Below are 14,741 nucleotides of genomic sequence, written 5' to 3'. Positions count from 1 at the left end.
ACAAGTGCATTTACTAAATAAATTCACTGAGGAAAAAAATGTATTTCCAAACTAAGATTTCACTGAATAAACCCATGATGGGGAGTAACTATGCATACCTGCCTTCAGAATAAAACATAGCCTTTGGTCTTCCTCTACACAAATGGGAAATGTTGAGGAGATAGCTTCAGTGTTGTGTATTTTCATAACAGACAGACATTCATTAAGATTTATATATTAAATTCACAGCCTAAATAATTCATCTAGAGAGGGATTTTAAAACCCAAAACCTTTGGTAAGCATTTTTTTATAAGTAATCATAATTGTATAGACATTTACATGAAATTATGACTGCATGTCAAATTGTAATAGCCTAGAACTTGCATATTTAATTTTGTGATTATATTTGCCTATTCTGTTATTTATTGGAAGATCAGAAGGACAGCACTGTGCTCTGTAATGTGTGCTGTCTTAACAGGAAGATTCTACTCATTATTCTGTTTTTTATGCTTATTTAGCTTATGAATGCTAAAATGTTGGTAGGTGAGATTTCAAATGTGCAGCATGCGTTCTTCTGTTTGCTATGAGGTTGCCTTTCTTTTTTCTCTGTCCTGCTTTCTTGCTGTGCTTTTAATCCCTCTCTTACTCCATGCCAGAAGCAGCAGCACAGCAGCTACCAAGGGGACTAGGAAGTGGCTGGAGACACACTGGTGATTCTTACTGTTTCTGTTTGGTTTTTAGCCCTTCGGTCTTATTTCAACTTTTGTAAAGTAAAAAGGATTTTGAGCAGTTGTGTGAAATGAATTTGAATAAACTAGATGAAGTCTATTGACTATACCAGTTCTTGGTTTACAGTAATTTGTATTCGCCTCTCATTTCAGGAAAACCCGTAAAGTAATTAGCCTTTATAATACACAGTTCCAATACACAGAGTAGAAGAATACATGATCACCAAAAGTGAGATTTGGTTATTTGAAGTCATACAATCTCGAAAAAAGAAAAATGCACAAAAGTTGGGGAAGTGTAACTATGGGAAATAATTCATCAAAGCACAGGAAAATGCACTAATCTTATGAAAATGTCTTACTTAATATTCTTTTCTTGAATCATTAAGCAAATTGTTTTTCTTAGTAAAGTCATATCTTGTTCAACAACAATATTACACTGGTTTTGGCAATTTCTAGATAATTATTACCCTATTACTTTCCTATAACCCTTGAACTTAAGTATACAATCACCTCATCTCAGATGGCTGTAAATCGGTGCATGACTGTACTGAAACAAATGAAAGGCTCCCATTAACATCTGACACTGCCCCAATAGAAGCCATGTGAGAGAAAACTGTGAAACTTTAATTTTAGACAGTATTTTAAAAATTTGCATTATCTTCTCTTAAAAAAACTAAGAAGGTTAATAACATACTGCTCAGTACAACGCCAGCCTACCAAAATGCCTGTAAGAAGAAAAAGTAGCCCAGCTGTAAAGAGTATCATCCATGCTTACAACAGTTAAAGCAGTAAGAGCTCGCTGACATCGGCAGCTGTTGTATATCTTGATAAACATTGCATATTGTACTTACAGTATTATTCTTCTGAATCTGAATAATTTCAGACACTTTTTTTCTTAATGTCCAGATACCACACACTACAGTATCTCAGTCTTACTAAAGTATCCTTTCTCTGTAATTTATTTCTTCTGCTTGACTATAACCTCAATATTTCCTCCATATCAGTATTAAAAAAGTTGCCAGTGTGGGAATATTTTTTTTGCATTTACAAATTCTTATTGTATGTCATCCTTGTAGTTGAAGAGAATCGGACTGGCAAGGAAGGGTTTTATAACCTGTTTTACCCGGGTTTGTCATAGATCACTTGATTTGTCCCAGTTGTGCACATTTGATTTATACGATCAACATGCAGTTTAACATGAGAGCCACACTGAAACTTTGTGATTGGGTAGAGTGGTGGGGAGTAGAGGTTGGGGTGTAGGTACTACTTTGTAGATGATTTTTTAGTTTCCTAAACAGTTTTCATCTTTAAATTGCCTAAATGCTTAAATAGTTTTTATTCACATCCAAACATCTAGTACTTAATTCGGAATGCAACATATTTTGATGTCATGCCCTCTTTTTCTCTAAAATTTCTTTTAATCTTAATGAAGTCAAAACTAACATAAGAATGTTCGTGCATTAAATATTTTTCTCTTTTTCTCTATAAAGGGGAAATGAGGAATGATTTATATATAACACTGGAGAGAGGCGAGTTTGAAAAGGGAGGAAAAAGTGTGGCTAGAAATATTGAGATCACGGTGTATGTGCTGGATGGTGATGGACAGCTGCTAAAGGTGAAAGTTCACTTTTCTTAACACAATCAACATTAATTGTTGCATCTGCATTTTACTTGTTAAATCTGCATACAAATTACAGCAATGCTTTATATAGTTAATGTGTGCATGTATACAATTTGCTTTTGTCATCCTGTTTTCTTATGTTCAGTATCTTTTCAGATCTGCTTGACCATATATATGCTTAAAGCTATTGTGCTACTGTATATAGAAAGATAAAGGTTAAAACTGCAGGCTGTTTCCTGCTAAAACTTCAAAAGATATGTCTGTTGTTATTTATAGCTTACATAGTTAAGTTCATTACTTATTGCATCAAAATATCTAATTTTGTGGTTAGATTTGTTACATTTTCTTAAATACTTAATATGTTGGGTTAAAGAAGCTTTTCAGAATCACTGAAAAAAATATAAAGCAAAGTAAGCCGCTTTATTATGAATGTCAATTTTTTTTCTATTCTATTTTTCTATTCTTCTCTGTTTCTTTTTTTTACAGAGCTACATCTCTGCAGGTTCTGCAGAGCCTCCATTAAGTGAATTTCACTCCTTTGTATTGTATCACAATAACAGCCCCAGATGGTCTGAACCACTTAAACTTCCCATCCCTGTGGATTTGTTTCGAGGATCCCATGTACGCTTTGAGTTTAGGCACTGTTCAAGTAAGCACAATCTTTATGTATTTTGCAGAAAATGTTACAGGTCTAGATATAAGTACGGCATTTTTAAACCAAATAAGAAACTGTTTAGAGTGATTTATTTCTTTTGCATTTTGAATGAAGAGTATGGCTCCTAATCAATGTGTTTTATTTGAGGAGTCTTCTTTTCAAAGCAAAGTGGGTGAGGCTCAGTGAGTTCCTCAACAATAGGCTTTGTCTCTATTTCTCTTATACTATACCCACCCGATAATTAAAGGTATAGTTTTGAGTAGAACCGCATTCATAAAGATTGCTGAAGATGGATAGAAAACACTGGAACAGGGAGACTAAGAATTCTGACTATAGATTTTCTGGATTTAAAACCAAAACTTATTTTATTATGTGGAGCAGTGTGGTGGCAAAAGACAGACTTCAACCATCTAAAATAGGGATAGTGTTTGCTGTGGAAAGGCATATCATACAAATATAATAGATAGACTTGGCTTTATGTCCAGGGCTGATTCCTGCCCTATGCCTGGTTCTACTGGGATAAGCCTTCATCCCCCTTCAGACCTAAATGCTGAGGAGTGTTAAACATGGTTAGTGTTAAAGTATGTTCAGGAATAATTCAATTACATTAAGTGTATTTTTGTACAGCACTGTATGTCCTCAAGTAAAATGCAAGTGTACAGTTCTACAAACTACTAAATGCAAAATTAGCACACATATAGACACAGATTTGTTTAAACACACAGGAAAACAAATTACTTTGACACTGATTCACATAAATGGAAATCAACAATATTTGTCCATAAAGTAATTGTTGCACTATGGACAGCAGACATTTAAAAGTAAAAAAAAAAAAAGTGACAAAAAGGTAAAGTGCTAATCTCCATTTGGTTTTGATTTTTTTTTATTTAATACCCTATAGTCCTTAAAAAAGATCATTATGAAGAAAAATGAGGCATTCACTTTCAGTTGTGTCATTGAATGCAAACATCATGAGATGTGATACTCTTACTTGCATCATTTTCACTTTTTCCCTACATGCTGTTTTACCATTGGCGATTTGTACGTCTACTTCATTCCAGTAGGTTCAGCCTTTTTATTCCCTACATTTTATAAGTTTGTGCAAATATAAGAGTGTTGTCAACAATGGTGGAACTGTTTGGCTGGCTGTTTATTGCTGACATTCTACATAACATTTATGCTCAACTATTCACATTTTGACTATAACACTAGCCATGTGCTATTATCTTTAAAAACTTTATGGAACAGTATACGGCCAGATTAATTAGATTGTTGAAAATAACCTTAATAATAATGGTAAAATGGTGCTTGAGAATAGAACTTACCAAATGCACTAAGAAAGGCCTATTTATATCTGAAATATTTCCTTTTGGCTTCTGGTAAATTATATTACTTAGTATATCTAATGTCTAGTATTCTGTACTTTGGCTGCATTCCATATCTCTCCTTCAGGGGATACCTACCTTTTCTATCTATCTATCTATCTATCTATCTATCTATCTATCTATCTATCTGTCTGTCTGTCTGTCTGTCTGTCTGTCTGTCTGTCTGTCTGTCTGTCTGTCCTCCTTGCAAACATTAATACGTTTTCAGGTATGATCTCTTCTTTATTGATACTGCCTTGTTTAGTTGTGGCCTAAGTTCTTTGTAGGTTTTTCATCATTTTCCTGAAGCAACATCTGATACAGAGTGGTCTTAATGCTTCCTTCAGTGATGTCTATTCGTCCAGCTGTTGACACTACAGAACATCCTTTATCCATGACACTACCACCTGAACGTTTAACAGTTGAAATGAGTTTCTTGTTGTGAAATGCAATATTGCAGCTTCTGTGCATAAAATTAGGGCCATGTCATCCAGATAGTTTCACTTTTTACTCATTAAAACAGTTCTGGCAAGAGCAAGCCATTCAGTCCAGCAAACATATCATGCAATTTGCTTTGACTCACAGAAATAACATTGAATCAAGATTTGAAAATCCATAAACTCCTACTGATTAGCATACTCACTCTGCTTTGTGATGCGTTTCATATACAGTATCATTGGTTCTCTGAGTGACTCACCTGCTTAAAGGACATGGCTCCAAAACTATTGACAGTTATCATGTTCTTTTTAGCATGCCATGGTCTCTACTTTGCTTCATTTACATTGATCCCATTTCTTCTGAAGTGATAAACGTTGACCTTAGTCAAAGTAATTTAGGCCTCCAGATCCCAGGATGGTTTTCTTCTTTTTTCTTTAAAGTGTAGTATCAATTATTTCAATTTCTGTGAGAATTCGTAAGATCTGGATTAGGTCTACATGTGGTTAAAGAGGTTTAATTCCCATAGTCTGTCAGGATGGAATATGTGAAGTCCTTTAGATTACATTGATAATTAAATTTTTTATCAGTTAACCAGTCATTTGCATCTGAATGTGCAATGTTTCCAATCTTGGATGATCACTTTGAAAAATAATCAGATTTGGTGTAAAAATAAGGTGTGACCATCGTTCATCAAACATTTTGTAAATAGGTTAGCTCAGTACTGCATCAGATGCATTTTTACTGCTATTAGCATAAGGGCACAGGAACAATGTGGCTATCAATTTTTTAGGGTGGACATAAACAAACACTATATTTAAAAATACCAATAGAAGTTTATAGACATTATAAGAAAACCTAAACAGGATACTGATGTGTCAGTGCATTGTGTCTCAGTCAGCTGTTTAGAGTAAAGTCAATTGAGACATCATACTTCACATTAGGAATGATGAATAAAAAGAAATAAAAACTGACAAACTTTGATGGGTGGAAGGACATTTTTTATTGTCAATGTTTTTCCTGGGTGTTTAATTTTTTTTTTCTTTGATAACTTAATTCTAAGCACAGTCTGCAAAACGGTTGACTATAATGTGAATGTTTGTGGTTTAAATTTTTGTTTCAGAGTGTGAAAGACTAAATAAGTTTTACATGGTTTAGAGCCTTACTGCTTTTCTGTCCTGTTTGTTTTTTATTATTTGATTATTTTTTATTGTTTTGGTTTAGCTGCCTAAATCTTTATACAGTGTACCTCTACTGTGGCTTAGGATCACATTTACTTATTTTTTGTTCATTGGTTGCCTGAGATACTTTTGTCAAGTCCTTTATCAATTTGGTTTCTGAGAATGGCCTGCATGCAGCATTTAATTAAAGTAGCCTCACTATGTGATTCTTTTTTGAGCGGGGGCTAGGGGCTTTTTAATGCACGGCACTTAGTCATCTGTGTTTTTAAGTGTCTTTGTGTTTCCTCTAAGTACATATTTTCAGCTAAGAATAGCACCTACCACATCCTGCATCCTGACAGAATAATTTCTAATAACTCACTGCTTCAAGCTACATCTGGTTTTATTACATTTTAGCCTGTGCACAGGCTGCATTTTACAGCCAAATCACCTACAGATGGCTCGATACATTTAATTTATTTGGAAAAGCAATGTAAAGAAAGGAACATTGTCTGATGGAAGTGCACTGAGTATTTTTTTTTTTACAGCATAAATGTGATGTTGATCATGTTGGATGATGTGTTTATAATGTCTGTCTGTAGCTCAAAATTAGTAATAATCCTTTAAACCCCCAGTTTGCTTTCATTAGCTCTGAATGAGTAGAGTGAATTTTCTTAACTACATCATATAGTCAGTTAATGGCATTAAGAGTCTATGATGTCAGTTTGGTTTTGGATTTTGGATTTTTTACAAAATTTTCTGAGAGTAACAAAACAGGTGTATTTTTTATTTGCATTTGATTAAAAACTACATATATTAAGTCTGATTTATATTACAATGTTTTTTCTTTCATTATTATAAATTTCCAGTGTTCAAAACCAAAATTATAAATAAATAAGAACAAGTAACAAATGCCAAAAGTTATATACATTGAATTTATTTTACATTTGTAATTTTTTTCAATTACATCAAAATAAAATGTGTTAAATTCTTCCTATTAAAATTTCACAAATGTTCAAATTATAGCAAACTTCTACTACCCCTTCATACGAGGAAAGGCAAACGCATACATCACTAGCAGATACTCTCAAACTGTTCCACCTAAAGAAAATTAAAGTATTAAATGTACTTTTGGCCAAAAGTATATGAAATTAGTTTGAAGTATAATGATGAAAGATGAAGTACAATGTGCTCCTTTAGAAAGAGTTATGCAATGTAGCTTCTTGTTTTATTTTTATGTGATTTTTATGGAGTTCTAAAAAGCAGAAATATTTATACTTCAAAAAATATCTGATTTCTAAAACCTGGTGTACACACATTTTTATGTATTTTACCCTTATAAATGACAATCATCTTGTATATGTGCATATGTGAACGTGCCTCAGACTCAGCCTGGTTGCCATCCTGAAATAACTATACATGGACTATGCTCATCTACCTCATGCATTTGCAGTCACGATTCTGCAGAACGTCATTGGTTAGTAGAGCAGCATCCCTCCTGACACATCCAGACACCACCTCCTGCATTCAATAGTATGTGGCTGCACTCCACAACCTCTCCTCTATGTTCTGGTGGTAAGGGAAATGAGTAAGGTGCCAGCAAATGAGTAGATAGCTGCTATTACCTTACACGTGTAATAGCATTATTGCTGTGAAAATGAACAGTACTTGCCACATGAATAACTGAGGGTTCAACAAGTTACCCGACCAACAAACCAGTCACCACATCCAGCCCCATCACATCTGTCAAAGCTACTTTGCCTCAGAAGAAGTGAATCATGGGTTGATCCCGGGCCACTGAGCCACGATGTTTGTCAGTCTTATTTTGGCATCAAATATGGCTTATACATTAATGAAATGTAACTGCTTAGGGTTAAAAAAAAATTCATTTTCACTAAATGCACATATTGCAATATGAGTGTGGATGCTGCTGCAGATTGCCTTTTTGTGTTGGCCAAACCATGTTATGCTTTATGTATATTCCACTACACCATGACATGGATGTAGCATCTCACTAGTTGGTTAATGGCTTCCAGCACAGTGTGCATAATAGAAGCTTGGCCAAGATATTCCTGACCTGCTGGCCGTTTTCACTGAGATGACACAACAGGTAGCTGATATAAACTAAAAAAGTTTTTCATGAGCAAATACGCATCATTGTCCCACTTCAAAAAGGAACATAAGATACAGTCTGTACATCATAATGATCGTTTTTGAGGTTTAATGTGTTAGTCACATCAACACACATTCTAAAAAGGCTCAGTGATATAAATTATTATACATGTAAGTCTTCATTTAGCTGGTCACTGTCTCTGTGGAGTTCACATGTCCTCCCAGTGTCTGCATGGGTTGTTTTCTGGATGCTCTTTGTTTTCCAACCACATCCCAATGACAACCCAATGTGCTAAGTGAACTGGGGGTTTTAAATTAGCCTCATATTGATGTTCATATGACATAATCATTTGCCCCAACCAAGAATGTTCCTGTCTTGCACATGCTGTTGCTAGGACAGGCTGTGCCCCCCTGAACCATAGACTGTATGTTTTGGGTTTGAGCATGTTCTGCTATAATCTCTAGTTGCTGAATTATACAAGAAACCTGTTAGTCATATTTAGTTATCATACATCAAAAATGAAATATGAGAAGCCTGTCACACGAACACAATGCCAGATTTGACCCAGCTGAACTGGCACTATTACATTTCTTCAACAGTTTTTTTTTAATATTTATTAAATTTACATGTGCTAATTTAATTAGTGTGCAATATGAGAGTGTAACACAAAGCTTTTGAAACAAGAGCTTTAGAAAAACATAAAAGAAAATCCTTAACATAAGGAAATAAATAAAGTTATATTGTTATAAAGTTTAGACAAGCATTTTTTACCACTGATTTCTACTGTATCTTGTTAATTTGTTTACTTTCAGAATTGTTGACCTCATGCCAAAAAGTATGACCCAAAAGTAGCTTATTTTGAGTTCTTATTTTTTATATGAATTACAGTTTTCCTTCTATAAAATCAACATAAAATGTAACCATTTTTTAATTTCTTCTGATTTTATTATTTTGTATAATATACTTCTTTGTGTTTTTGTTTGTAGCTAAGGAAAAGGGAGAGAAGAAACTTTTTGGATTCTCATTTGTCCCACTAATGCAGGAAGATGGCAGGACCTTGCCGGATGGTACTCATGAACTTATTGTCCATAAGGTAATTGAAATATGTCAGATGGTGCTGGAAATTTTCCTTTGTAATCTTGAGCAGATGCTGGACTACCGTGTATTGCCTAATTTGGGCAGAATTTATTTTTCATTGGTGCTTTTCACTAAATAGTGTACAGTTTCAGGTTTGAATGTTTCATATTATTTGTAAATTGTGTACATTTTTGAATAGGTATGTATGTATGTGTATACATACTGTGTATACTGTCACATGAATAGACAAGAGCCATAAAAAGGTTTGGGGCAGCCATCCGTATATTGTTTCCTGGCTACAAAATTGGTTTCAATGGTGTACAGTTGTGTATAGGTTTGAGTCCAAAACATAACTGATTTGCTGACACAAAGATAGCAGCTTTAAAGGAGAGCGGAGGAAGTGATGTCATCATTGGGGCCAGAACTGGAAGTGGTGTCCTTGGGGGCAGGTCTGGAAGTGACATCATCAGTAGGTCTGGACACGAAAGTGTTTTTATTGATGCCGAAACTCGAAATGACGTCATTGGGGCCAGGTGAAATTTTCCCGTAAGTGGTCTGCAGAAAAGTGAGAGAAAAAGTGGAACAAACTCCATTTTAACAAAATACTCATTTTAACAAATTTGTTTTTTGGTCCTGGACAATTTCCTGTAGAACTAATCTTAAAATATCTCATTACAGCAAAGTCTGTTTTATCTGCAAAATTCTTTACAACAAAGTAATTTTTCATAAAAAAGCCTCAAACCACATGTATTTCTTCTGTTCATGGCCCATTGAGGAGTTCATCTGAACCGCCAGTTAGACTGCACATTTATGTCACTTGGTTTACAGAAGAATAATCATACTCTTGTAGCAGAGAAGAATGCGAGAATAGTTACTGCAGACCAGAGGCATTGTGGGCATATCTAAGGGCAGGATCAACGTGAGTCAAATTTGACTTCAGCTGTACTTGTGGAGCTCTGGAGCTTTGTCTCAGTTAGACTATGATGCTTATTTCCAGGTTTCTTGAGGTATGGTTTGACTTCGCTGAGCACATTGGTCAAATTGAGGATTCGTTTTTGGCTCACCCTTCAGCAAAAGTGCTGACTGCTGAGCTTCCCTCTTGTTCAACATTTCATAAATTTGCAGAATTTAATCCTATGACTACCTGCACAGGATAATCTTTTTTTTTTTTTTTTAATTGCTACTTTTGAATGTCTCTTTGAATTTGGTGTTTGCAAATTTATACATCCAATGATACTTATTTATGAATGCGACCTTCAGTTCCTCAAACTTTTTACCATGATCTTTTTATGTAAAACTTTTCCAGATTAAAAATCGAGGCTGACTCACAAAAGAACAGATGACAGCCAGAAAGAGACAGTAAATCATTTCCGGTGTACCATTTATGAAAGTTAACCGATCCCATTTATGTGTCTCAGACTGACACTGAGGGAAACCCCTGGCCCTCATCCCACCAAACCTTGAAGTTTAATAATACTGACTTTGTACTATGGACACCAGAAAAAACATAAAAAAGTTTGGATCCCCTTGCTGCTATTGATGCTAGCAAGACAAAAGTAAACGTTGCCGACCAGTTTGTTATTTAACATTCAGCTTTGTCGAATGTATGTGCCGAAAGTCCTGCTATCTTTCAGTTCCATTATAATGAAATCCCCAATTGTTTTTTCAGTCATGTGCACTTCAATCTAAATATATATATATAAACTCCAGTATGTACAAAAAAGTAAAAGTAAATCTTTACTAGTGCTGTGTGTTGTGTCCCCTTACTATATGTGTGTTCACTAGTTATACTTCATGTTTAGCGTGCTGCTAGTGTCTGGATTTGGAATGCTTTTTTGCAGGAGAAAGTCATACTAAGATTTGGAAAGAAAAATCTTAAGCACTGGTTAGAAAATCACAAATAATTATATGCATGCTTTAGCTCATGAAATTGATTAACATGTAAAATATAGTAACATTGACATTAAGGTAGTTATTTAAAAATGCTGATTGATTTGTGAATGATATTAGAGCAATAACATATGGGTTGTTTTTGTTGTTTTGAATATGCAGTAATTTACATTTACCCTTCCTCAGTGACGGCTTTTCTCATTTGTTTTGTACTTGACGTAAGAATTATTTTTGCACTTATTGTCCTCTGTTTAGGAACTGATGAAGCAAATATCGCGTTATTTAGCAACCAACATTTAAAGTTGTGAAAATCTGAAGGCAAGTCATCTGCAACAATGCCAGTTCACAAATTTAAACACTAAGCACTATTCACGCAATGGAGCACTCTGGTCACACTTCTCGAAAATGCTCAAAAGATATGTTAGTAAAAGATCCTGTCTGCTCCAGGGGAGCCCCAGCCTGTTCTAGCGATAGCAAGTTGCTCCCAGTTTCATCATCATACCAGCCCAAATTCTTCAGATCCTTTAAATGTATAGTGTACTCCATTTTAATATGTAGATGCTTATTTGTACTGAGTTTTATTAATTGAGGAAACCGTTGTATTACAGTGTCTTCACATGAGTTTGAAATAACCCCTTCACGGGTGGGTTGGCTGCTGTTATAAAGAGATGTGCCTGATCAGCATTTTGGTTCAAATAAACTGTAGGCCGCAATATATGCCAAGAAAACAAAACCCTTATCATTTCAGTGCCATTATCACAAGCCTGTATTGTTGTCATCTGACAGGATGAGCTTCTGACCTGATTGGATTATGCAATCAACAGGAACCAAAATGTATTAGAGAATATGTTTTTCCCATTTCTCAATATCTGGTATTTTTGTTCTGTCTCCCACTGAAGCCACAAATTCTTGAACTTGAGCATAATGAAATGTTCATTTTTTTTGATTTTGTCATTGAGGCCCCTGCTTTTATGTTTGATTTCTAACCCTCATAAAGTAAAGTGTTTCCTTTATTTTGTCATAACATAATATTTTTAATTGCTCATTGAAAAGTTATCAGTTTAATTTGTTAAGTGAAGACCAGTAAAATTAAATATTTTTTAACATAATCTCAATGAGAACACTTGTTATGGTGTAATATTCACAAAACCTTACTGTGCCCCACATATAAAACACTTCTCTTGCTTGTGCAGCCGCTCTTCTATAGATGAATGCTACTTGATGTCTTCATCATTGGCCCAGTGCTTCCCATAGGAGTAGTCCTTCAGGTTGAGCAACTGGTGGTAGCCATGCAGGACTTGATCTATAGAATGGTGTGGGTGGATTGTCACATGCTGAAATTCATGGTTTCACATAGCAGCATTTGCAACGAATGCATAGTGAGTGGGGGATTATCACAAAGCAGAAGGGGAAGGTTAACAGATATCTTAAGAATATTTCCGTGATTGTTTCAACTGCCAAAGGAAATCACTGTAACATTAACCAATTATGTGGGCCTTTTGAGGCATTTAATCAATATTGACAACAATTTAATTTCAATTTGATAAAAAAAATTGTACATATGACCTTGCCAGCATGGCTTGGGACCTTGAATTTCATGGATGGTTGAGTATCACCATTCCATTGTTTCGGTTGTTGCTTGGATTGTGGATCGTATCATAGTGATATATTCAAGTTTGATCCTCAGTTATAAAATATGGTACTTCTTAGGTTTCTTCCTGTCTGAATTCATTACTTTGGGAATGTCCATGGAACCCCTTTTGCAGTAGTACTTTAACACAGGCATCAGCATTCATTACGAATTGCAAAAGACCTATCCATACATTGTCTATCATCTTTTTAATGCTCCATTATGAGTCCCTTCATTATGCCAACATTTTCTTCTTGATGTCAAATGTCATTACCTTGGGTCATGTTTTGGAGATTCCCTGCAATGACAGAATTGTGAATCCCAACTCTGTGGACTGTGGACTGATACTGGTACACATTGATTAAAAAAGTTTAAATCTCATAAGGCATATCATTCTCTAACATTAGAAGTTCAGTTCTGGCTCTATACTCGATTATGTAGTTCTCTACATTCATGTTGACTTGGTACTAAAACAAGTAGCATACGCTATAAACTACAAATTCTAGAAATTTTTAATTCATATATCTTGGTTACTTACCACACCAGTACCATATAATACCAGTAGGTTTGTAATTGTTTAACTCGTTTTATGTTTTGATAATGGTAAATTTGTTGTCTGCCAACAAATCTGATTTTAAGTTTGTTTAAAGTTGTAACCTAATGGAATCATGCTTTAAAATATGTTTTTAATTAAAGACATTTTGAATAACTCATGACAACATTGATTTATTGTAGCTAGAAGTCTCTTGGAAAACAATTACTGTATATAAATTACTCTTGTGAGTTTAACAAACATTATTTTATTTATTATGAAAAGTAAACATGTTGTAAAATGTATTAATTTAATGGTAATATTTTGGCACACTAACATTAGTGATCCAGTTTCCTGGGTTTGAATCCCTCACCTACTCATTTTCCATATGGAGTATGCATGTTCTCCACATCTCTGCATAGGTATTTGTCTGTTACTTTTGTTTTTGTATCATCCCCAAAGATGTGTGGGTGAGGTTAACTGGTGTCACTAAGTTTCCCCTTGAGTGAGTAATGGTGTGTGTTTGTTTACCTGGCAGTGAAATGGCCCTGACCAGGGGTTTCTCTCTTTGCACCTGAAGGTAGGCAGGTTTGTGAATGTATTATGTGAATATATACAGTGGCCTTTTTATATATTAACTACAAGGCATACCTACAGTTGTTATTATTATTTTTTTATATATAATTGACTGATAAAGGAGTTGTCTGAGTTTCTTATTTAGCTGTAATCTTTGTGTAGGTACATCTTGTAATGCTACTAAAAAAAACATGCAACACAAAGTTGCAATGTGATTTTCTTGGTATCCTGCAGTTAAGTGTACATAAAAATGAAGAGTCTTTTATTTCTTAGTACCATGAGTACCTTTCCTGCTAATGGTTCTTTACAGTAATACAAGGAAGATAAGTGTCCAGTTTGTTTTGTCTTTCCAGTGTGAAGAGAATGCAAATCTCCAGGACTCCGCTCGCTACCTCAAACTACCCTTTTCAAAAGCAGGTCTCCCAGGAAACAATCAAGCTGTGAAAATTACAAAAGAGTCTTTCTGGATCACGTCATTTCTTTGTTCCACTAAGCTCACGCAGAATGGTAAATCATTACTGCTTACAACATTTGTTATTCAATGCTTAAATAATAGGTATTTTGATTGTTTTCTTTGCTCAGATATTTTCTTCTTTTTTTGCTGGTTGACAAGGCTTTGTTAAACAAAATGTGTTTGTAACAAATAATTTTAATTAATTGTTGATGCCTTCAGTACTCTTTCTTTGCAGCCTGTAATATTCTGTACAGTTCTTGATTTTTATAGTCCTCCTTTATTTACCAGTGAACCCTTAATGAGGGGACAAGTTGCTGCAGTTGAAAACTAACCTGAAATGATGTACAGTCATCCAAGTATTTTATGTGATTATGTGGAGTCACTTGTTGTACTAGTAGTACTGTCAAGTGTGCAGAATATGAAATGTTTACCTTTGGGCCTCATTAGAAACAGAAAATATGAACGAGCTTATTTGATTTACCCCTTTCCATACAACTTATTCAGTTATGCTCCCAGTTCCTGTAGCC

The 14,741-nt window shown here is 34.7% G+C and overlaps 1 protein-coding gene across 3 annotated transcripts in view; it reads left to right on the top strand.

Moving 5' to 3' along the window:
- Positions 1-14,741, top strand: part of dock4b (dedicator of cytokinesis 4b) — a 432,150-nt gene that overhangs the window by 264,332 nt on the left and 153,077 nt on the right. For all 3 annotated transcript variants that reach the window (XM_039760946.1, XM_039760945.1, XM_039760944.1), the window contains exons 14-17: positions 2,198-2,322; positions 2,815-2,977; positions 9,042-9,148; positions 14,114-14,267. In XM_039760946.1, the coding sequence (XP_039616880.1) occupies positions 2,198-2,322; positions 2,815-2,977; positions 9,042-9,148; positions 14,114-14,267 (549 nt within the window). The remainder of the gene's footprint in view (positions 1-2,197; positions 2,323-2,814; positions 2,978-9,041; positions 9,149-14,113; positions 14,268-14,741) is intronic.

Source organism: Polypterus senegalus, chromosome 8, assembly GCF_016835505.1.
Source record: "Polypterus senegalus isolate Bchr_013 chromosome 8, ASM1683550v1, whole genome shotgun sequence".
Taxonomy (NCBI): domain Eukaryota; kingdom Metazoa; phylum Chordata; class Cladistia; order Polypteriformes; family Polypteridae; genus Polypterus; species Polypterus senegalus.
The sequence above is the reverse complement of the archived record's forward strand: the minus strand, read 5'-3'. Positions and strand labels throughout refer to the sequence as shown.